This window comes from Xiphophorus couchianus, chromosome 21 (assembly GCF_001444195.1).
Source record: "Xiphophorus couchianus chromosome 21, X_couchianus-1.0, whole genome shotgun sequence".
NCBI lineage: Eukaryota > Metazoa > Chordata > Actinopteri > Cyprinodontiformes > Poeciliidae > Xiphophorus > Xiphophorus couchianus.
The window spans coordinates 18733820-18757845 of NC_040248.1; the positions used below are offsets into that span (position 1 = coordinate 18733820).

Below are 24026 nucleotides of genomic sequence, written 5' to 3' on the forward strand. Positions count from 1 at the left end.
TCAAAGGCTGCAAACACAGAGCACGTGGTGCGGAAGCACTTTTTAATATGCGATGTGTCAAATTTTGTAATTAAAATAAGACTATTTAAAATAAATGACGTCCCTTTAATGTTTAGTGTTAAACTAGTATAACCTGGCGGAAATTGTAAATTAACAGGCGCTCATTATAAAGTCCGCTCAACTTTCCCAGCAGCCATGAAGGTGATATGTGGCAGCGGCTATTTAAGCTAGCTTGTACAGCTCAAGGCTGCTGGAAGATGCTTTTGAAATCAGGAACACAGCAGAATTGGTGAGTGACAGAATAACCTCTACACATATACAAATATTGGAGTTCAAGTATTGGACTACTAGGTTTGAACGTAACCTGTATAGCTTTGGGGAAATTGTCTAAAATGATGTATGTTATCCCGCGCCATACTTCTGTTTTCCGTGCTTGGCTTGTATTTGCTTTGCTGTCCTCGGTCGGGTTGTTGAAGTAAAACGACAATATCTCGATAATGACCTCCACTGTTTAGCTGAACGTCGTATGAACTCTAAATATAAGCAGATAATGTTTTAGCAAAGGTCAGGTTGTCTTTTAACAGGAGCTTTAGGGTTTGACCGGTGTGACATTAAATTCTGTGACCCATCAGATTGTGCGACATTATTAGGACCTTCATCCGGCTACTCAACGACTGGAGGGATATTCAGTTATTTTAAATCATAGTTGTATCTCTCTCTTTTTTCGTAGCATGGTGTTATCCCACAATGTTTAATGTCAGGTCGTGGCTGTGAAATTATTACATGAAAATAGATGTACAGTGATAAGTCCTCTGGGGATTTGTGTTATGTTTCACGACGCACAATAAAAAAAGCTTAGGTCTTTTTATGAAACAAAGTCAAAATGGGGAAGTAGTTCTCTTTAACGCCCTTCCTTTACAGCAACTTCCTTCAGGTTAATTTACGTCGTAGGCCGTTTCTGCACCTGGATTATCTTTTGCTTTTTTGGCCATTATGTTGCAGATTTGCTGCTGCTGGAACCATTGACACAATTGACAGCCAAATCTTTTGCTTTCACAAAGACCGAGTCAAGTTTGACTCTTGAATACTTAAGTGTCCACATTATGGACCCTCCACCATTCTGTTCCACAGTTTAAATGAAGGTTTTATGCATGCATCTTGTGGTTGGGTTTTCTTTAAGCCTGATACTGTGATTTCTGGTCCAACTTTGTGGTCAGCCTCTGTGGGTGCTAAGGAAGTTCATGTAATTGTTTCTTTACCATCATACTTCACATTAAAATGAAATTATGACACAGTAACTGAAAAATGTCCAGGTTTATCGCTTCAGGAATTATGCGCATCATTACTAGGGTTGCACCGATGTGAAACTGATCTAATCTCACTTTGCAAAAATCTGAAAATCACCCACAAGTTAAAAAAATATGATTAGATACAGTTACTGTATGCAGTGTTGTGGTATAAATCACACACAAGAACAATATTTGCATTGGTGCTGCTATGAATACTGTCACACTGTCGCAACCAACCTACAAAAAATAAGATATTTTTTAATCATCTTTGTCGTTATCACAATAGTACCATAAAAAATTATAAAATTCGAATTCATGTACATTATCCTTTTGGAATCCGATTGGATCATTTCATCTCCCTTGGCAATTCCTCCCGATTAGGCCTGTCATGGTAACACATTTTGCCAGATGAAAAATTGTATTACAATAGTACTGTTTTGAGACCATTTTCAAGCAATATAATGACAATGGCTTAATAACGCTAGAGCACATTGTCAAAGACCAATAAACCTCAAATTGTAAAGAACACCTGACACTGCAACTGGAAGACATTTTGAATATCCAAAAGAAATAAACAAAATAGAAACAACACATAAAATGAATTATGAAATCTCTGTAAAAAATAAAAGCGGCTAGTTGAGACCAAAGCACCAGACTGAAGACTTTTCTCATTCAGTTTTTAGTACAAAAGAAGAAATGAAAGAAAAACGCTAAATCATGCAAATAAAAATTATTGAACTCATTTTAATTTATCATGCTATTAGTCGATTTATTGTTTACTATGACAGGCCTACTCCTGAGTTGTAAACAACCATTTTTATCCCAGTTTTTTTTTTAAAACCTACAGGTAGGTGGTGACAAGTGACAAAATCCAGCCTACACACCTGCCAACCGGCGAGCCTGGCCTTTGTTGACCTGCTCCTCAGGTAGTTTGTAAGCAGGTAAGGTTGGAGGGGCGGGGTCAGGGCCTCACACGGGATAGGAGAGATGCCTGTGGAGGGCGGAGGCAGCAGCGGCTCGGCTTCGGCCGCACGTCACCCCAAGCAGAAGCGCAAGGCACATAGTTTGTCCATCCGGCGCACCAACAGCACAGAGGACCGGCCACTGGGCATCCTGAGAGGAGACATGCTGGAGGGACAGGTCAGTGGATGGGGGGGGTGTCTTACATTTATTAGGTCTTATTGTTTTGAAATGTGAGGTCAGAAAGTTTTTCCTTTTTTTGTTAAGATGGAAGTGATTGCTACGCTATGTGGCTTTTTATCAGCCGTGACTCTGCAGCACCAGCCTGTTTAACAGCATTTTTAAGGTTTTGTGGTAAGGCAACATTGACGACTTACTTTCTACTATCAGTTTAGTTTGTTCCCTTCAGGAAAGGAAAATGTTTAACCCGTACTAACTTAACGCCAGTCGTTACAGAACGTTTACCATCCTAGGCGGTGACGCCTTTAGTTACTGATTTAAAGGGATCGACTGTAACGTTCCTCCACCACCATAAAGTTGGTGATTAACTCTCTGGAGTCAAACCAGGTTATTTGAATTAAGTCTAGAGTTGATTTAGCTTTCCACACAAATGAAGGACAGAGAGTTTTTGTCTTAGGAGATACTTCCTTAAAGCTTGTTCTGGTGACTTTTTTTTTTTACCCCCTTCTTTGCCTCTCGGGCAATAAAAACGACTCTCTGTTTGATTAAGGACGCAGCAGTTGTTAACTTTTAGGAGGCGGCGGCAGTGTGAGACACGTCCATGTTACACATTTCAGAATCATCATTTATTCCAACAGGTGAAATTGGCAACAGGTGAAAGTGCGCCTCAGCTCTCACTTTCTCCCTTAAATGTAAGGCTTGAGCCACTAAAACCGGAGCTCGGCTTGCCACCGCCGTGTCGTCTCATCAAGTTTTAATACGAGCCGCTTTGTCCGGGTCTGATTAGTCTTTTCAACAGTCCTTTCTTTGCCGCCCTGTGTTTACTTGCACATGCCCAGGCGGCTTTATGAGCCCAAACGCAACACAGAGCAGGTTTTATTCTCCTCCTTTTTTTTTTAATGCTGGCATTATTGACCAAAGTGTGTAGCAGGCTGCAGGTTTAAGAGACTAAAACTAAGCAGCTTATAAGAACCGCCTGTTATTCCCTCATAGGTCTTCCGCCCACCCCAGAGCATGGTGACATGTGGTGTTAACGTCACCATGACTAACTCTGGCCTTTGGTAGGCAAACATTTTGAATCGGTTGTTATAAAATCTTAAGATGCAGCCCTGTGTACGCTCGTAGCATTTTGCGTTTTCATTGGAGCTGTGGTGGAGACCGGTGACCTGGATTTAACTGGGCACCGGCAGCAGGTCGACATGGAGGTAAGGCAGTCATTGTTGTTGCAGCCGTTTGTATTGAAAGTAACCACACTGGTTGTATTTGTCAGGAGACGTCTGCTTCAGGCTGGGTGGGAAGTTTTTTTTTTTAGTTTTTTTTTATTATTATTTTATGACTCATTCACTTTTTCTCTCTGTGGTAGCGGTGTGTCATTTATCTTCTGTGCTGCTATTTCTACAAGTGTTACTGTAGCTTTTTATAAGTCTTTATAACCCTTGAAGTTTCTCGCATTTTATCAGGTTACGACTGAAAACGTCAATGCATTCCGTCAGGATTTTATGTGATGGATGTGAAATGGTACGTAACTGCAAACTGGGCAGAAAATAAATAATACTTGGATGAAAAATGTGGTGTACATTTCTATTCAACTCTCTGGAGTCAAAACTCTCGTTGCAATATTTTTAGGAATTATCTCCACCAGGTTTTACCAAATGTCAAGTTGTAGCTACTGTGCCGAGCTTTCCCACTGATTTTCTAATGCATTTCGTTCTAATACATAAATGTGCTTTAACTAAACAAAATCACTGCAGCTCTAGCTGTATGTTTCGACTTACAGGTTGTTCATTATTCTGCAGAAAATTGACCCTCCACCTCAGATTCAGATTTTTACACCCAACAGGTGTTTTTCTAGGATTTTTCTGGGTTTGTATTTGTCTTGAATTTACAAAAAAAAGATTAAGTTACAGGCCTTAAAAAGTCGTGGATATGTGCAGATTTTCCACGATTGATTACATTTAGTTCCATCTTAAATTTGTCTTCTTGTTCGGTTATCATTTTCTCCATCCTTTTAATTTTTTAAATGAACAATAATTAAGTTTCTGCTGAAACTTGTTTGGACAAATAATTAAGGAAACTTCAACTTAGCACATTTATTAAGTGATACATAGTTTAAAGCCTGGACAATAAAACAATAAAATATCTATCATGATACGCCTTCGATGTAATTTTGATAATTTCACTGGACTCTGATCCAGAACCGCACGGCATTCTGGGGGATGTAGGCAGAGGAGACGCTATCAAAGACAGGTTGAACTTACTGATTCTCTGGTTACCCAGCAACAACCTTTCAGCATAAAATGCGCAACAGCTGTGTCATGTTGCCCCCAACATGCTCGGGCGTATTCCACGGACATAATGCAGACTTGACGCCGACGTCCGCTGGATAAGTCTGCACAAAGGTCAAGTTTTTGCACCCGCGGACTCGTACTCGGCGACGTACAGCCCCCGCACAGGAAACCGTGTTCACACAGCTGACTCACTACCCTGAATGAACTCTGAACTATTGTGCTGTTAAGGTACGGGACCAGCTCATGAAACTTGCTGGTATTCATTCGGTTTGTGGAAAATTGAGGCATTTTGTGACGAGAAATGTAGTCACTGCTGCACTATGAAATCTCAACCGTCCGCAGACGGTGAGCGTGGGGTCTGCGCGGTCCACTAGAAAATGTGTACACACCGTAGGCCTTAGGAGGTGGGAGCTGTTTCGTGTTTTGGCGCGTAATTACCGCTAAAATCAAAAAACATTGGGGTGGAGTTAAAGGAGAAAATGAACAGCTCAAGAGGAAACTGGATGAAAAAGGGAAGGTGATGTCATTAGGTTGACGGTATAACAAACTAATCAATTACCAATGCTGACTGATATAAAATGCGTATATACAGTATCATGATGTTTTTCAGTCATTCTGCCCAGTCCTAGCTTTCATATTTCCAAGTTAAGACGGCTCATTCCTTTTTTTTAAAAAAATAATTTATAACATCTTGAAAAACTTCTGTCTTTGTGAAACTTGCAGAAATCCCTGGTTTAGCTTAATTCATCTTTGAATGAACTCTGAACAATTTTGCTGCTAAAGAAAAGCATCCATCATGATTCTGATGCCACCATGTTTCAGTATTGGGAAGGACATGTTACATACAGTCCTTATTTTGTTTGTTTGTTGGGATTTTATTTTGTGTTTTCATGGGGAAAAAAACAAACTACATTGGCATTTGTGGTAGCAACATGACAAAAGGTGTACAAGCTTTAGATGTATTAAAGATCTTGGTTAACTCTTGATCTGTGTGTCATGTGTCCAGGACTCCAAGCTGCCCCTCGCTGTGCGGAACAACCTCCTTGACCTGTTTGGCCAGATCGAACGGGAGTTTGAGAATCTGTACATTGAAAACATTGAATGTGAGTTTACCTCCCTTCCTCCGTCAGGCCTCAGTTGCTGATTCACCACCCGGCGATCTCCGTTCAATCATTAATGCTGTGCCCATGTCGCAGTGCGCCGGGAAATCGACTCTCTCAACGAGCGTCTGACTGGAGACGGACAGGCCATCGAGGGGGGAGACCCCACCAAGGGAGCCCTCAAAGCCAAAGGTGCGACATTTGTTCAAGCTGTCTTTGAAAATACATCCTCACAAGCCAATTACATCAAGTACTGTACTCTTTTTGCAACACAGCTCATTCAAACAAATGGGAGGCTCTATTGGAGCACATAAAGTTTCAGTTTTATTGTCATAAATCAAGATAAAAGCACAAACTACCTCTGAGTTATTGTATAAAAGGGTGTGACGGCCTTAAGCTACACACAATCTACATTTAAGTTGAGCTAGAGAAAAAAAAGAGAAAATAATTTAGGATAATTGGCATGAAATGTTCTGCTTCACATTAGGATTACTGGAATAAGAATAAAGTATTTATTTATTTGAAGAGTTCTACAAAGCAGACACCAGGTCAGGCTAAGTGTGGCCATTTATAATGAAACATTTCTTATATGAATTTTGATTTATCCTTGTCTCTGTTAATTTCAGTAAATGATGTTAAATAAAACAAAGTCCCAGACAGAATGATTAGAAATGTTATTTTTACTATTCTGTCCACTATTCGTTCAACAAGAGCATCGGTAAATATTGCTAAATTTGACAATATGACTAAATGCACTTACTGTTTGTAGTTTAGTGATGTAAATCTTATGCCCAAAACGTATTGCAGTGAGTTACGATGCCTGACGAGCGCCACAACAAAGATTTTGTGTGTCTTTTCTGTTATTCTAAGTCTTGCCTCTGTAGCAGTGAAACCAAGCAGAGCGCTTGTCACTCACTGGGGCGTTTTTATTCATGGGTTTTCTGTGTCTGTGTCACACAGCCAGCCACAGCACCAGTCAGCTGTCACAGAAGCTGAAGACAACCTACAAAGCCTCCACCAGCAAGGTACCTGGCAGCAGCCATGTTGGGCTGCTCCGCCGAGCACGACGGAGCTCTCGTGTGTAAATATTTGAGCGGCTAGGATTCAGCTTCTCTGATGAGGGGGACGGAAGGAGTGGAAAAGCTTGTTCCACGTCCTCAGAAAGTCAGAACGTAATCCTAGACTGTGAACCGAGAGAGTCTATCCCTTCCAATGAATGCATGCTGTTTATTTTTATATATTTCCCCTCCCCCCACATTAACGTCCACAAAGTGACATTTTAATGTTGAATTTTTTTGCCGAGGGTAGCGCTTATACGCCTTCCAGGACAAAATAGGCGGAGCTCGCAACTTCAGCGTGCCCACCTGGGAGTTGTGGGGCGGAGATTCATGGGTAACTTCCTGAATGCTCTGTTTGAGCGCTGAGCAGACGGCTGCTGGCTGAGTCGCATCTTAACTGCAGTCTCACCTTGACTCCTCGTCTCTTTTCCACTCTGTGCCCTTCTCAGGAAACGACTCGGTTGGCGGCTGCAGCCGCCAAACGGTGAAGACGTGTGTTTATTTGTACGCTAGAGCCTAAATGTTTCAAACCTTTCTGTTGTTCCAAAGTCATGACAAAACAAAGAGCTGGCCCAAATTAATTTGAGAGTCGAATTTAACTAATTAGTCTATTTTTAAGAAAAAAAATCTACAAAAAGACCCCATTTAATTCTCTTCACTAGTATGTTTTGAAATGAACAACCTTTGGTCACAGTTTGAACCTTGCTTATGCCTTGGGCCGGCCCCTGAACAGGGTAAGACATTACAAAAGAGCTTCACTAATAATTGTGCTTAAAAATTTCCTTAAAGTTAGCAGCACATTTTTAGTAAAAGCTTTTGATTTTTGCTGTTTTTCCTTCACATTAGTCCAAATATCAGGATTGGTTGCATTAAAGAAATGCCTACAGTTTTTACCATTTAGCACAGCTGCTAGCTTAACCGCTTAAAATGATCTTTTTCTCTTTAATCAAAAAAAGTGTGGAGGTGATTTATTTATTTATTTTTCCAGATTTGTCCTGAATTTTTGGAAATGTATTGGTTGCTTAACAAACAAGTATGTCTCCTCCAGACTCAGTTGTGCCGTACCACTTTTTTTTTTTTTTTTTTAGACATTTTTAGCTGGTGTTTGACTTGATTAGTCAAGGAGGACACTGCTTTATTTCTCATGAAGTCAACAAGTTCTTCTGGATGTTGTATATTTCTTATTCTATGGTTAAAATTATGGAGGAATTTCACAGCACAGACGTTGACATAAGTTCCCTGAATCAACTCTGGAGATGCCAATCCTTTGTGCTTACGTTGCATGCAGCTGAACTTCTGAAAGATGGTTCACCTCTCATCCAAAAGACTCCTTCAGTTCTGATCCTATGTTGGGAGCATTCCCAAAGAGAGATTGGTTCCCCCCCAACATATCAAAAACTCAAATGCAAACCTCAAACACAAATGAATAGGCAGTTCATTGCTGCCGCTAATATTCTCAATTTCACTTTTGTTGAACAAAGCAGCAGCTAAACGTGAAAAAGCCAAGCAAAGGTCTGCCTGCATCTCAAACACGAGGCATGTCGTTTGAGAGAAGCGTGAAAGCGGCCGTCTCTAGCCAACATTAAGTGACAATGACCTCAACTTTTCACAGGAAGCAAACTCATATATATGACCCTGATACTCTCAACCAATCATCAGGACTAAAGAAGCAAGAATTGGAAGTGAAACCTCGTATTTTAACCCCTAAAAGACTCATTGTACAGTAACAGTACGAGCGCCGTTATGTAATGTCCAGGCATTCATCTGATGCTGAGTTTATTGTTCAGCTCCTCGCAGCCCCACAAAAAACATTTAAGTCAGAAGATGCCTGGTGAACAGGTGACGACTGTTGACGCCTTAAATGATTTATTTGTGTTTTCTTCTAAAGTCTAAAACCTTTTGTTAATTTTAAGGTATAAAACATAAAATGACATGCTTGCTTCCTCTATGTGGTAAATGTTGACGTTGCATTTGTTTCGTCTTCACTTGCAGTTGTTTCTGTAGAGAATTCAAAGGTTGCTGAGCAGGAATGACTTAGTCTTTCCTTTTTCTTGGGATAAGTTTGGTACAGAACCACCACAATTTTACCTTTGTCTTATTTTCTTGTAGATTTAACCAATAAGGTGACATGTTGGGGCACTGAAGGTGGTGCTAAGTGAACTTTCACTTTCTTCTTTCACCTTCTCCAAAATGTTCCAGCGCCCGACACAATTTTTAGCGTCCATGGTAAAGATGGTTTTTTTTTTCTAGATCTTTCTAGAGGAAGGATAATCTTCTTGGGGTTTTCTTTTTTTTTTTTTTATGTTTCTTGGAGGCAATGAGGTTCCAGGTCCACATCATTACAGAACCAAACCATACCAGTTCTGCCTCACTTTTTTTCAGTTTTTTTTTTTGACCATAGATGCAGCATCTAATGCTTACGATGATTTGGTTCCCCTGATATGCCACTGTTGCTTACAGTATAGATTTAGGTTACCATGCAGATTAAACATTTTGATTATTGTAGTTGATTGAACCTTTTCGTTATTCCATACTAACTGTATTTATGCAAGTGAATTACTGTATTCTTTTCCTGACTTGTGAAGCTCAACAGGTGCTTTGCTTCAGTGGAGAGTTGTCTTCTCTTTTTCCCATTTTGAAAACTAAGTGTAATTCGACTCTGTACAGTGTCAGACGTTTACGACAGGAAGAATGGAGAGTCGTGCATTCCTTGATATACTTAAAAATGGAAAATGCTTATTGCATTTCTCTCATAGGGATCGAAAGTGTCACCAGTGGTTTGCCTCAAATTTTTATGTACAAGAGTTTCCCATTCCCACGTAAAGAATAAATAAGCTAAAAGGTTTGATTTATTTTATTGTAATACTTTATTCACATCTTTACCTGGGCTGCTCATGAGAGTTGAGGGTTCTGTAGATACTGGTAATCGGACCAGGGGAGAACTGCTCCGAGTCTCTCTCATTCTGTTATTTTGTACTCAGCTGTGCAAAATGGTATTTTGTTGTTTTTTTTCTTCTCAACATAAATATATTACTTCGAGTGCAACCAAATCCTGATCTAGATGGAGAAACTGAATCCAGTTAAAAGACTAAAAAACAAAAAGAGAGAACAAGGGATCAAGGGAGGACAGCATAGATTAACCTCCTGTTAGACACGTCTGCTATTTATTCCACAGCTGATGCATCAGAATGTTGAATCTAATGTTACAATAAACTGAACTGGGTTAAAACTAATAATACGCACTAACTCTGGGTTTGTTGGTCTGCCTGGTCACTTTTAATCAGAATGACCCATGCTGCTGCTGCTGCTGCTGCTGCTGCTTCTTCTGTTTTTTTTATTATTTTTTTAATTGGTTCTGTGTGGGCCAGCTGCCGGGGATAGAAGCCTGCTGATCTTGTCATGTGCCTCAGCTGTTGCGGCTCCGTGAAAATAGAAGCCAAACCTTCCTATTGAGATTGTTTCTGTGTGGGGGCCCTGCAGCAGCAAAGGCCGACGCACAACCAGAGCACGCGATATTTTTAGACATGTGCCCGTCTTATTTGGCGCTCCTACCGCGTAAGCAGAGCCGACGTTAATATTTGAGATCAGAAAAGTCAGGCGCGCACACTCGGCTTTCTCTGTTTAAGAGTTTGGAGTAGAATAGGTTAACGGGGTTTTGATGTTTGAAGAACTCCAGCTCGCGTGTGCAGATCTGATCTCGTTAGAAACGCCACGGGAAGCAGAAGTCTTCGAAATGCGTTTATAGCCGTCACCGTCTGTGAGGGTGCAGCAGAGCTGATTTTAGGTTTTTTCACCAGGCTCTGATCTAAAGTTAACCTGCTGCAGTGGAAAAAGCTGCAAAGCTGACCTTTACCCACAGAAGGTGACCAACTTTGCCCTACATACCAAACACCATCTTATCTGTTGTTCTGCTTTGCAGAAAGCAACACAGTGCAATCAAAATGTATTCAGCACATAAACAGTTATCTGTTAAATCAATGGTTTCTTTAGTTTAGTCTGTTTAGTTCAACGGTTTAGTCTGAGTATTAATATGCAGCTCAACTAATCCAATTACAAATGCTTGTTTGTGTGTTGTTTTGTGTGTTGTTTTTTGATGGTGCATGCACTATATGTGTAACCATACAGTAACTCTGAGAAGTATGTACACCACTTTTAACTTCTGTTTTGTCTTTTATGGTGGTAGGCCAGCAAGAAGCAATGAATGACTCTGAAAGGGGGGGAAGGAAATTCAAAAATAACATTGATAAATAACCAATACTACCCTAACCTTTCAATAGATTTAAGGTCTACAAATACTTTTTCAAGGTGCTGTAAATGGTTGCACTGTATGCAGATTCTAAACTCGTTTTCTTCTGTTCATCAGTCCCTTGTCTCTTCCTCTCCTCTGCAGATCGTCTCCAGCTTCAAAGCCACCACCGGTTCCCGCGCCCTGTGCCAGCTGCTCAAGGAGTACGTCGGCCACCGGGACGGCATCTGGGACCTCAGCGTCACCCGGACTCAGCCCGTGGTGCTCGGCACCGCCTCTGCCGGTACACGACTCAACCAAAAGGAACCTCTTTCTTCGAGCCAGATTGGCTTAAATCTCCGTGAAGTTGAAATGATCTAATTTTCCTGTCCTCTGTCCTGACAGATCACTCAGCTCTGCTGTGGAGCATAGAGACGGGGAAATGTCTGCTGAGGTATGCAGGCCATGCAGGATCAGGTATGTATATATATATATATATATATATATATATATATAAAAAAGAATTTGTTATGCTTTATCGTCCTTCTTTATGCATAAGAAATAATCTTTCTGTCACTTTTGGAAGAAGATCTGAAACTTTCATGATTTTTCATCTCTGTTGCAGTCAACTCCATCAAATTTCACCCCACCGAGCAGATGGCACTCACAGGTATGGATCTGAATTCATAAAAGATTTTTTTTTTTTTTAAAGATTTAAACAGAATCTGTGTCAACAGGTTTTGATATTTCCTGCCGTCTCCAGGAGTAAGTGGGCGGGAATCTGTGTTGACGAGCTTTTCTTTGTGTTTTCGCTCAGCCTCCGGAGACCAGATGGCTCACATCTGGCGCTACATGGTGCAGCTCCCGGCGCCGCCGCCGCCGCCAGATGTCAGCGTAAGTAGCTTCGGACTGAGATTTTTGCTACAAGCAAAAAAAAAAGATTTCAAGGGCGCGAGCTGAGAGCTTCTTATTTCTGGCGTACATTTGGAAGCAGATATTCACCTAAAACTTGGAGAAAGACGCACAATCTTTTTATTTCTGTTTGATAATAACTCGCTTAGTAGAATTGCGTTTAACTGCATCCTTAAAGTCTTAAATTCACGTCTCTAAAATCAAGGCCTTAAAATGTCTAAGTTTTTCTTTTTTGTTTTCTTTTAAAAGTTTGCCTTAATTATGTTTATCGACAGGTAACGGCAGGTTTTTTGTTGTTTTTTTTTTTCCTCATGGGATTTTGCATAAGGCAACAGTTTCCATCGCGTTCAGACTTCATTACGTTGCTACTGCTAAGTATCTGCTAATTTATCCTTGCTAACTAGCTATTTTTGTGCCTATCATGGGTAAGTTCAAAATCCAAACACTCGGTTTAGTTTCATCACACCACCGAATATGTCTCCAAAAATTAAGGTGAATAATTGCTATTCCTATTGTGTTTATGCTTGCTTTTAATTGCTAGAACAGATTAAAATAGCGCCTTTGGATATTTGGAAATTGTCCACAATTCTCTTTCAAATGTATTAACTGATTTATTTTGATTCCTCTTTTTTTGCCTTGTATTTGAGATATAGCCATACAAAATATCCACAGGCGTCTCCAGTGAAGTCAAATGTTTTGAATAAACCCGTCAGTATTTTTAAAAAGTGTAATAAACAAACGGAGGAATACACTAAGATCAATAGCAGTCTTGTTTTAGTTAAATTCCTCTTTTTGATGAATGTAAAACAATAATTTAAAAATCTGTGGAAAAAAAACCCCCAAAACATTTCTCTCTCATTATTCTGTCTTTGAACCCAGAAATAGTTTTGGACAATAACTGACCGAAAACCAGGGAGGTTTAGTCTGTTCACTGTGTGTACACACACACACACACACACACACACATCTGCTTCCAACTGTATCTTGTCCTTCTGCAGGCTCCATGCGACGACGACCAGGATTCATCCGACAGAGAAGAGGGCGAGGTGGACGGAGACGGTCCCACTGAAGTCCCCACGGTCCGGGTTGCCACAGCAACCATGAAGAGCCACCAGGGCGTGGTGATCGCGGCCGACTGGCTGGTGGGGGGCCGACAGGTGGTGACGGCTTCGTGGGACCGCGCCGCCAACCTGTACGAGGTGGAGACGTCCGAACTGGTTCACACTCTGACCGGTATGAACTGTCTGGTGGTTTGGGTCACTGTACAGCAGAGGGAAAATGTTTTAGTGGATACATTCTGTACGGGACACTCAATCCTGAGTGGAAGATTCAGTTGGACGGCGGACAAAATGTTCTGTTCGTGGCCTCTTTAGCTTTTGTTCAAGGAAATGTAAATAAGAGAAAACATGTCTATAACAAGTGTTATATTAAGTTTATGACAGTATTATGTTTGTAAGATTTGCACTAGAAACTGGACCAAAAATACTTGGTAAGATTTTGTGTTTTTGCTGTGTTCTCTTAGCAGAAACGAGCAAGTGGGTTAGAAATGATGGAAAGATTAGTGAACAGGGCTGAAAACAAATGAGAGAAACGGATTTCAGATTCTGAAAATGTTAAAAAAAAACTTTTGTTGATTTATAATCATCCACATCCTAATAAAAGATTTTGAAGTGTGTGTCTGTAATGTTACCAAAAGCCAAGCGGTTTACGGGGTGCGAGTACCTCTGTGAGCCTCTGTGTGTGTGCGCTCACAGAAACGACAGAAAAGCCAGACGGGAATCTGTTGTCGGAAATCATTTTGTTGGTGTTTGTTCAGGTCATGACCAGGAGCTGACCCACTGCTGCACCCACCCCACCCAGCGCCTGGTGGTCACCTCATCCAGGGACACCACCTTTAGACTGTGGGACTTCAGGGACCCGTCCATCCACTCCGTCAACGTCTTCCAGGGACACACAGAGTGAGTCCACATCTTTCTTTTTTTTCCCTCCCTCTCTCTCTCACAGGTTGTATTTTCTTGTTTTTTTGTGTTTTTTGGGGGGGGGGTTGTATTCTATTGTGGCTTCAGGGTTTGAGAGTCAGTCCTCCCATTTCCTCCACACATCCATTTGCCTGCAGCCCAAACTTTTGGTAACACTTTATTTTGAGGGGTGTGCACAAGACTGACACGACACTGTCATAAACATGACATAACACCTGTTATGAACATGTATTAGTCTTCATGAATGTTTGACTGTTGTCAGTAAGTGTCTTTCGGTAAATAATGACACTTTGAATGTAAAGTTGTACTAAAATTAGCATAAAAAGTCCATTAAAATTGCCAACTTTGCATTCAAAGTGTCATTATTTACCAAGTGACACTTCATGGCAACAGCCATAACCATTTATGAAGACTCCTTCATGTCCATAACAGGTGTTATATTAAGTTTATGACAGTATTATGTGATTCAGTTATGCACACCCCGTCATATAAAGTGTTACCAAACTTTCAAACTTTGAACCTTCATTGCGGCCAATTTGCAGCCAAGTGTCCACTAGGTGGTGCTGTCTCCTCCTCCAGTTCCCTTCTTCCTCTTTCCTTTAGCATTAATCTGCAGACCTTATTGCTCTAAGCCAAATCCTCCACTTGCCTTTCATTCATTACTGAGCACTTCTCTTCACGCCGACAGTTTGCGTCTCTGTTTCCTATCACTACCTCTCCTTCTCCCCCGCTCTCCTGCTCATTTATCTGTCCGTTTCAGTGCTAATCCCCCCACTCTGTGTAATTTGGCTCTTCGCTCGCTGTTAACACTCAATTGCAGCCGCCCGTTTCAAAGCGACGGCTGTCAGGCTCGTCTGTGGCTTTCAGCCGCGCTGCTCTTTAAAATCCGTAAGGGGGGGGGTAGTGTTTTCGTGTGTGTGTTTATGCGCATGCCTACACGCGTCCGCTGGCTGCTGCTCTCTGGCAGCCTTTGATTGCAGGCGAGGGATTACGTCGAGCTCATTACGTACAATCCCAACATGAATAATTCCAGCAGATCCCAGACTAATTCCCTCCCATAGACAATTGCAGTAATGAGATTAGACTCCAGTGTTTCACAGTTAACATCCCTGCCTCCTCTCCTCCGTCCTTATGTCCTTCCCATGAGGCCTCTTTAGCCTCTCGCCCTTCCTGATGTGTTCAAAGCACCAAAACCCACCAAAACCTGTAAATACGACACAGATTTCTGTTTTAGAAGCAACAAAACTCATTCATCTGCTGCTTTTTAAATAATCATGTGCTTGAATTAACTCTACTGTATTATTCAACTGCTAACTTGGAGCAGGTTGAGGCTTCATTTTACTGCTGCTAATTGTAGGAATTGTCCGTCTGAATACTGTAAGCTGACCTGTAGGCTTAATGAAGTAGGCCTGTCATAAATAGCAAAGTTTGCTGGATGATAAATTGTCCCAGACGTCATTGCGATAAACAATAGTATTGTTGTTTTGACACCATTTTCAAGTAATATAGTGCTAATAGCATAATTATGCTAGAACATATTCTTTAAGATCAATAAACTATAAATTCTAACAAATATTTAACAATGGAACTGGAAGAGATTTTCAATGTCCAAAAATAAACAAACAGAACAACAGAAACAACAAATAAAGTAAATTATTTAGTCTCTGTAAACAAAATTGTCCTTCAATAAAAGGCTAGATGAGACCACACTGAAGACTTTTGTCATCCAGTTTTTGGTAGAAAAATAAAAATAATAAATCATTCAAATTGAAATTAGACAATTCATTTTAAGTTATTAGGCTATCAATTGACTTATTGCTTATTGCGGCAGGTCTATTAATGAGTTTATTATGTGTGGTAATTTGAAAAAGATGCCAGTAAAAAGAGAGGGGAAATGTATCCACATGTACATCTAAAAAAGTTACATTATTGTGAAAAAGTTCTGAAATGGGCCGAAATGATGAATCGCATTAATCATGATGAATCAGTTATTGACATGATCGTCAACTAATTCAGTAATTGAGCCAAAACTGTACAAAAAATGTAAAATATTACATAAAAATATTTTGCATTTAACATAACAAAATGCTTTTTTTTGTCTGTAAAAATGTCCGACCAGAACTCCTCACATGACATAGTTTTAGCTTCACCTGGTTCAAATTCTGTATTCTTAAAAAAAAGAAGCAAAATCTCCTATTATAGGCGACCTTTACCTCACTGATTATTAATCGTTAATGGAAATATTAATCAAGAAATCTATAAATGATAAAGGAATGCTATTGCTGCATTTTAGACGATGAAATTTTAGTTTTTCTTATTTAAAATAAAATTTAATTATTTGTTTGCATCTTTTAATGTATTTCTAATACTGTGTTTAAAAAAAGGCTTAAATGGTTAAATAAAAAATCAGCAGAAAACGTCATTACTCATCTGAATAATAGATTTAACATTCGAATTTTGAGACATTGTGGAGTTTAATGATCTGGAAGCCATAATCATCACGGCTTGTAGTCTTTTTAGTCCTTCTTATATTTAAACCAAAAATACATGAAGTAGCTCGGGGAAGAAGAAGCAGCTTCTAATATCTCCACGTAAAGTTTGGATGAGGACCAGATGGTTCATCTTGAGTTCGAAACGTCAGAAATGTTCGAAACTTCAATCATGTCCCTTTATTTTTTATTTAAGTAGTCTGAAATGTGCTGTAATAAAATGTGTAAAATGCAGCAGATTTAGCCTCTCCCATTAAAGATGCTGATGAATTTCTGTTTATGTTCCCCAGTCAGGTAGAAATTCTTAAATAAAGTTGATATTTTAGACTGGGCACAGGTTGGATCCATCCTTTGGGTCCTAAAAGGTCACTTCCTGATCCAGTTTGTCGCTACTTGTTAGCTGCGAGCTACGTCCGCTGCACTCTCTCTCTCTCGTTTCCCAGGATCTTCCTTATGGCATAATGTTGCAACATGACTGACATAAACACGGCAGCATTCCTTTTGAAAAGCTGCAGTCGCAGAGATGAATGAGAACGGTTTAATAGAGGCAGCGCAGGCTGAGAGCCGGAGGAGGGAAGAGGGGCGTGAAAGCCTCTCGTTTCCACCGCCTTCACCGGCAATTACGCCTAACGCTGGCTGACAGCGGAGCGCGGCGGCTAAAAGTGCAGCATCCACCCTCCGTCCCACCACCCCGCCATAATTGCAGTGTAATGACAACGGCGCGCGAGCTAACAAAACGGCCGAGAGCAAACGAGAAACGACAGCGCACTTGCTCTACAAACGGGATGCCATGTCGGGTTTGTCTCCCCTCTCGTCGACGGCTTCCTCAGACATTCTGATTGCGCTCCACAGAGAGAGAGAGAGAGTGTGTGTGTGTGTGTGTGTGTGTGTGTTAAGAGGCAGATCTGATATCTCGTCTCTCCTGAGGAATACTCAGGGACCGTCAGCTTTGCTGCAGCGCTGGAGAATTAACACAAAGCTGCAAAAGCACTTAGTCTCCATCTGACTGGTTTCATTTCCACCTTTAGCTTTTATCTTTAAATACCAACAGTTTAAGATCCATATGATTCGACATCAGAGTAGATATAAATACTCCGTTCGTCCTGAGGAATTAAAAACTCAACGTTTCAAAAACTTTAAATTGCCATAAGAAAAAAAAATAAAATTTTTGATTAAATTTGGTCAGTGAGTTGTCAAACAGTTTAAGCAACCCAAACTGACCAGGCTAAGATAATCTATTAGAGAAGTAACGGTTTGCATGTCTATATGCAAAAGGCCATCTAGGGCAAATAAAGAAAACATCACCACACATCAGCCTGAGTAAACTATATTTACTTTGACACATGGTGATGGCAGCATCATGCTGCGGGTTGCTCTTCTTCACTTGTCCAAGACTTTCTCTTCATCTATTGCATAGAATCCCAATTAAATCCATTTGGGCAGTGACCTTTAACATGTTAATTTTGTTTATTTAATTAGATATTTTTTAGTGTGTTTTTAACACAATCAAAAACACCCATAAATCTGACGCACAAGCTTGTTTTGGCCCTCTGGGAGTTCATTTTTAGGTTTAACAACAGACTGAAAACATAAACAACTTTGTACATTTGTCTACTTATTGTATAGGTCAGTGTATAGGGTTTGATTAAAATGCAGTTCCTGCAATTAAGCAATTAAGACGCCGCAATTTACTCAAATAAAACTCGTATTGGACTCCCAGCAGTAAAATGCACTCAGCTTTGATTCAGTTTAGAAATTCCTGCATGACAGGATTGCATGAATTTTTGGTATATACAATATTTAAAAAAAATTAAAAATCTCACTTTTTCTCCACTACTGTCAGTGAGACACTTTCACATTTGTATTTTTTTTTCCTCGGGTCTTTCAGTCTCTTGACCTTGGCTGTCAGAGACCAGCCGAGCATTAAGTACCACCGAACTCCTTCTTCCCCCCCTTTTCCTTCCTCACCGTCGTCGTGAGAAACCCTTTAACCTTAATCAACCTTATAATCAATTACCTTGTCTGATTACGCTGCGTGCTCACCTCCCATCATCCCCTCCACGCCGCTTGTATTCCCAGCTGGGCTGTACCCTTCAAAGTCAGGAGGCGCCTGTGTCGGCGCAGCACTTTCCTTGAGCCCCAAACCTGGCCCCTGTGATGGGGCCAGGTTTGGGTGCCTAATTAGCCCGTGATGCCATGTCAATTTGAATTAAGGGGGTGGTTCATTTAAGCAGGACAGACTAGATGGTGAAGCTGAAAAGAAGGAGAGGTGTGATGGAACACTATTTACTATAATTATTCCCCTCTTTTTCTTTTCTTTTTGTACATTTCACTCCATGAATGGACGGGACCAAAAGCCGAACGTTTGTGTTGGTGAACAAAATCACGAACGTATAAGAATAAGCAAGTTGTTGCAGGTCTGATTTCTTCTTTATGTTTTAGACTTTTTGTTTCTAATTTTTCGGGTTCACTGCTGCGCGTTTGGACAAACGTTCCCTCTGGTTCCTGCCCTCTCAGTTCGGACAGTTGTGTGTAACAGGTCTGACCGGAGGTCCTTCACACCCACAGCATCGCCATGCGCTGCGGCTCTTTGAGGATAATTAGACGACATGAGTTACGACAACATTTCATTTTCCCTTTGGAATGAATAAGGGATGAAGGGAATTCAGTCTTGACAAATAATGGATCCGATAGCCGAGTTCTGAAGCTTGTTTGCGTTCAGTTCTTTATAGAAATGGAATCTGTGGTTTCATGTTCATCACATCAAGAAGAAGAAAATATTGAGACTGTGATATTGGAAGCCTAAGAGGACGAAAAACTATGTGAACCAAACGCTGTAAGCGCAGATTTTGTGTTGCTGGTAATGAATAATAGTTTTGTTGTTTTTTGTTTTGCTATGCTAAGAGACACACACACATATATATATATATATATATATATATATATATATATATATATATATATATATATACTTTTAAATAATAAGGAAAAGGGAAGTACTCTGCCTCTCACCCCAACATATCTTGTAAAATAAAGGTATTCGTAGCTTATTTGTAATTTATTTTTTGCTTTATTCCCTCTCCCCCCGAAGTAGATCAGGATTTAAAGGAACTTGTAATCATCGATCCATCACCTCCTGTTTACCTGTGGTCAAAAAATGAGACGCCTGTTAGCTAGTCTTCAAAACAGGAAAGGGAAGAAAACATGTCCTAATATGGCAGATGTGATTTGATTTGATTATATTACAATAAAATAGCTTTGTTGCATCCCAAACACGTTTTGTGAGTAATTTTTTTACAGCTGTCGCATTCTGACAAGCGAGAGATCCACCCTTTCTTCAAGGACTGAGGTCTAAAGCGAGGTTTCCTCTGCGTTTTGCTTCATAAGTGACGTGTTTTCTCGTCTTCCTGTCTTGACCGTCCCGCTCTGTCCTGCTTCTGCAGCACCGTGACGTCCGCCGTCTTCACCGTGGGGGACAACGTCGTCTCGGGAAGCGACGACCGCACCGTGAAGGTGTGGGACCTGAAGAACATGCGGTCGCCCATAGCAACCATCCGCACCGACTCGGCTGTCAACAGGTGGGTGAAAGGCGTCGATTTTAGAACTTGTCATGTTGTAGCGTGTAATCCAGGACCAGACCCAGCAGTGTGTCTCTTTTGGGGAGAGTCGCAGATTATTAATGCATTATGTCTGTTTAGCATGAAGTTTGATATTAATATTTACATCTGCTATAGTTTTTTTTTGTTTTTTTTGTGGGTGTAGGTATAGATAATAAAAAAGGTGAAAATATCTCCGAGTTTTCAGAAGTGTGGATTTTGTTTAAAGAAATAAGAAGTCAAATTTCATTTCCTGTTCACTGTTGTATTTTTATTAGATCCGTTTCAATTTAATTGCAGCAGTCTGATGTAAGCATCGAGTTTGTAACGCTCCTCCAATCTGAAACAAAATCTAAGAAAACTGTTGAAACACCGAGTTCCTTTAAATCGAGACTAAAAACTGAAAACATCATGAATTGTAATCCGTTTTCCAACTTTTCATCCCTTTATTTTGTCCCTGCGATGTATCGTTTCTCGCTCGTTTTTATTTTTTCGGCTCGGATGGGAATTTGTGACCCTTGGAATAACTTTTAAACTCTTAGTTTAAAAAAAAAAAATATATATATGTAATCTTTTAGATCTTTTTTCCCCAGAGATCTGCTTTACAGTGCAATGTTGTGTGACGTTTCAGGATAAGCGTCTCGGCCAACCAGAGGATCATCGCCCTGCCGCACGACAATCGACAAGTCCGCCTGTTCGACATGAGCGGGGTGAGGCTGGCCCGACTTCCACGCAGCAACCGGATGGTAAGGAGAGGACGAAAGAGGGACCAGGAATCACATCTGCATCACAAAAACCTTCATAAATATCTCTGTGTGGTGTGTGTGTGTGCAGGGTCACAGGCGAATGGTGTGCTGCACGGCGTGGAACGAGGAGAACCAGGCCTGCAACTTGTTCACCTGCGGCTTCGACCGGCAGGCCATCGGCTGGAACATCAACATCGCCGCCCTGCTGCAGGAGAAGTGACCCATCCAGAATCTGCCCTTTTTATTTAGCATGGACTGTGACTTGTGCCATTTCTGTGTGGAAGTACATTTTCGGTTTTGTGTGTGTGCAGGCGGCTGCTCGCATCACCTTGTTTTGTTTTGTTTTGTTTTTTTGCCAAATAGCTTCTCCTGCATGCTAGACGACCTCGGTTTCCAGACGTTGCTTCAAAAGCAGTCGGAGAACAATCTGTAGAGTATGTATATAAGATGTTGTGGCCTGATTAAGTGACAGATTCAGTGTCTTAGCCGCCTTCTGGGAGGTGCAATTTTGTTAAATATGGCAGAGCTTTGAGATGTCTTTATCCTACCAGAGCGTTTCCTGTCACAGAACCAAACATATCGCGACGTACGTCAAACGGAGAGCTCGGCAGACAGAGATCCGGACCCCCGCCTCCTCTCTTCAGTCCGTGATTAGCCTTCGTGTTTCCAGATCTCACTTTCTGTTACTTGCCTTGTTCTTTGTTTACATAGGAGATTTTTTAATATATAGACGGAGGTTTATTCTGGCAAGACGAAGAGGTTGTTGAAGAGCGAAGCAATAATGGGGAAACGACGGCATTTAACCAGTCCACTGATACTCCAGCTGTCTGTGAGAGTCATTAGAAAACCCAACGTGTTGCTGCGCTAGGGGCCCACATAAGTTTGCGTACGGTCGTCAAGCAGTAGAGCAGGATGAAGGGTTTTTAAAAACAACATTTGGGGGCGCTAGCTTGGATTTACAGAGACTTTTTAAAGTCGTTGACACCACATGGGCAGATGATAGTTTCCCAGCACAAACTCTGCATTGAAGCAGGTCAGGGACAGAGGTTTGACTTGTTTGTACACCAATCGGCTCTATCCAGTTATCATCTGGTCTGAACACTCCGTTGTATCTGAGTTGAGCCAAATCTTCACCATCATGTGGAAGGAAATCAGTCAGAATGTTGAAGAACAACCCAAGACCCAACGAGGCCCAGGCGCCGCCGTCCACAGTGATGGTAGTTTGATATCGGTGACCATCGACGATGAAGGCAGCCACAGATATTCTCAGATGAGTCACAGGTTGAGTTGAAACGTATTTGGAGACTTCACATCAGCTGAACAGTGGCTCGCTCCAAACATGGACGCAACTGGGTTTTCACCAAGGCAACGATCCCAATCTGTGCTTAAAGCTGCAGTATATACCTATTTGTTTTAAAAAAAAGTTTTTTACATATTTGTTTAAATTTTTGCTATGTTGTGAGAGTATAACATGAGCCAGATAATCCACCTTCTCCCACTGTTTCTGCAGCCAACACAACAACCAATCAGAGCCTGGAGGAGAGTCTTAGCACTGTCAGTCAAGCTCATGTATGCGCTGCTTATGTCCTTCCCTATTGCTAAACTACAGCAAGTTTCCCCCCAACATAGCCTGTCATAAATGCTACAGCTAGTTAGCATTGCTACTATGATGAAATATAAATAGTTTTCCAGGAACAGTAAGGTATTTCTCCACCATTAGCACACTGAGCAGCAAATAGACGAACTTGACAGCGCTGGTTGTTTTTGACTAGGAGCAGTTCAATTTGCAGATGGCTATAAGAGCTTGTTGGGTTTTTTTTTTGCATTTTTTAAAAATTTATTTATTAAGACTATCCGTCTCATATTATACTGTTACAATACTCTTAACAGACTATCACCAAACCCAACATATTTTCTATAAGTTTACATTCTGCTGCTTTAACAGCCAGGCTGATGCTAGGAAACCAAACGAGCTAAAATAATCCGTCATAATAAAATAATCCAACCAGGATTATGCCAGAGTATCAATTGCTACAAAGACATGTAGTTCAGGTGCAGATTTCTTTGTGACCATTGACCAAATATTTTGCTCCTAACAATACTGCAAATTCAAACTTCTGCACTCTTGTTTTTAAAAACTCACTGAAGTTGGATGTTGAATTATCAGCAGCTAAAAACCATCAAAATAAAAACATTCACGCCGACAGCAACGTCACGATGGCCGTATGTAAACCTCTGACCTGAACTGGACTCGCTCCTCATTTTGCCACCTCAGAAATTGTGTTGCTGTTAAGTCATGAGCCCAAAGTGAACCGATGTGGTTGCTGTGTGTGTGTGTGTGTGTGTGTGCTTCAGTGGTTTTCAGCTCTGTGCTGTGTTGCACCTATCTGTCTGTTTTTAACACAAAAAAGAAACAGAAGCAATACTCAGCTCCTTAATGTTACTCATTCACAGAGTGGTGATGTTGGTTTTAAACCAGGTGACTGTGTCTTTAAAAGACACTGGAGTTTCGTCAGCAGGGTACTGTGCTCCACCCGATTCCTGAAACATGCTGTATGTTACATGTGCAATGTCCTGAACTGAAGTCATGCTGTTTTTTTTTTTATTATCTCCTTCAGATGTTTAACTTATTCCAGTGCTGTAAAACTCCATAAAACTGCCTGTACATGTGACCGGTGTAGATCCCGTGTGTTCAGAACGCACACGCCACTGCTGTTTCCTCCAACAATAAGAACCAGGATCACATTGTAAAGTAGCATGAACCTGAAAAATGTTGGACCTGAATTAAAATGCCTTACTACTGCATCGAGGACGGCGTGTGACTTTCATCCGTCTGTGGCTCCTCCACATGTTTAATAAGTAATTGTACTTCAGACAGGTTTGCTTTGTCCGTGTCTCTCGTTGGGGTAGCGGTGGGGCCTCGTGCCCGGTGCTATCGGCCTCCCATTACTCCGCCGGCGGAACGGTAAGTTCAGAAAACGCAGCGCTTCTGAATAACCAACCTGGAGGAAATCAGATCGTCAGATTGATACATTAAATTACAGCCAGACTGCGGGAGTAAAATCTACATTTCTAAAGTGGATCAGCTTTTGGCTCACTGTAGTGAATTTATATTCGCTTAACTTCATTATGCGATCATCTTTGCATACTTTATTGTGATGGCTGTTTCTCCCTGACACTTTCCAATAAAAAAAAAAGATGTGA

At 40.9% G+C, this 24026-nt stretch overlaps 1 protein-coding gene across 1 annotated transcript; it reads left to right on the forward strand.

The window, feature by feature from the left end:
* The first annotated feature begins 30 nt into the window (after positions 1-30).
* Positions 31-24026, forward strand: wdr37 (WD repeat domain 37). The gene is made up of 14 exons (XM_028005887.1): positions 31-289; positions 2137-2429; positions 5724-5820; positions 5914-6009; positions 6778-6842; positions 11266-11404; positions 11506-11577; positions 11726-11770; positions 11918-11994; positions 13011-13245; positions 13829-13970; positions 19924-20058; positions 20708-20822; positions 20911-24026. Exons 2-14 carry the CDS (start codon positions 2277-2279, stop codon positions 21040-21042), a joined length of 1503 nt encoding a protein of 500 aa, XP_027861688.1. The 5' UTR covers positions 31-289; positions 2137-2276; the 3' UTR covers positions 21043-24026.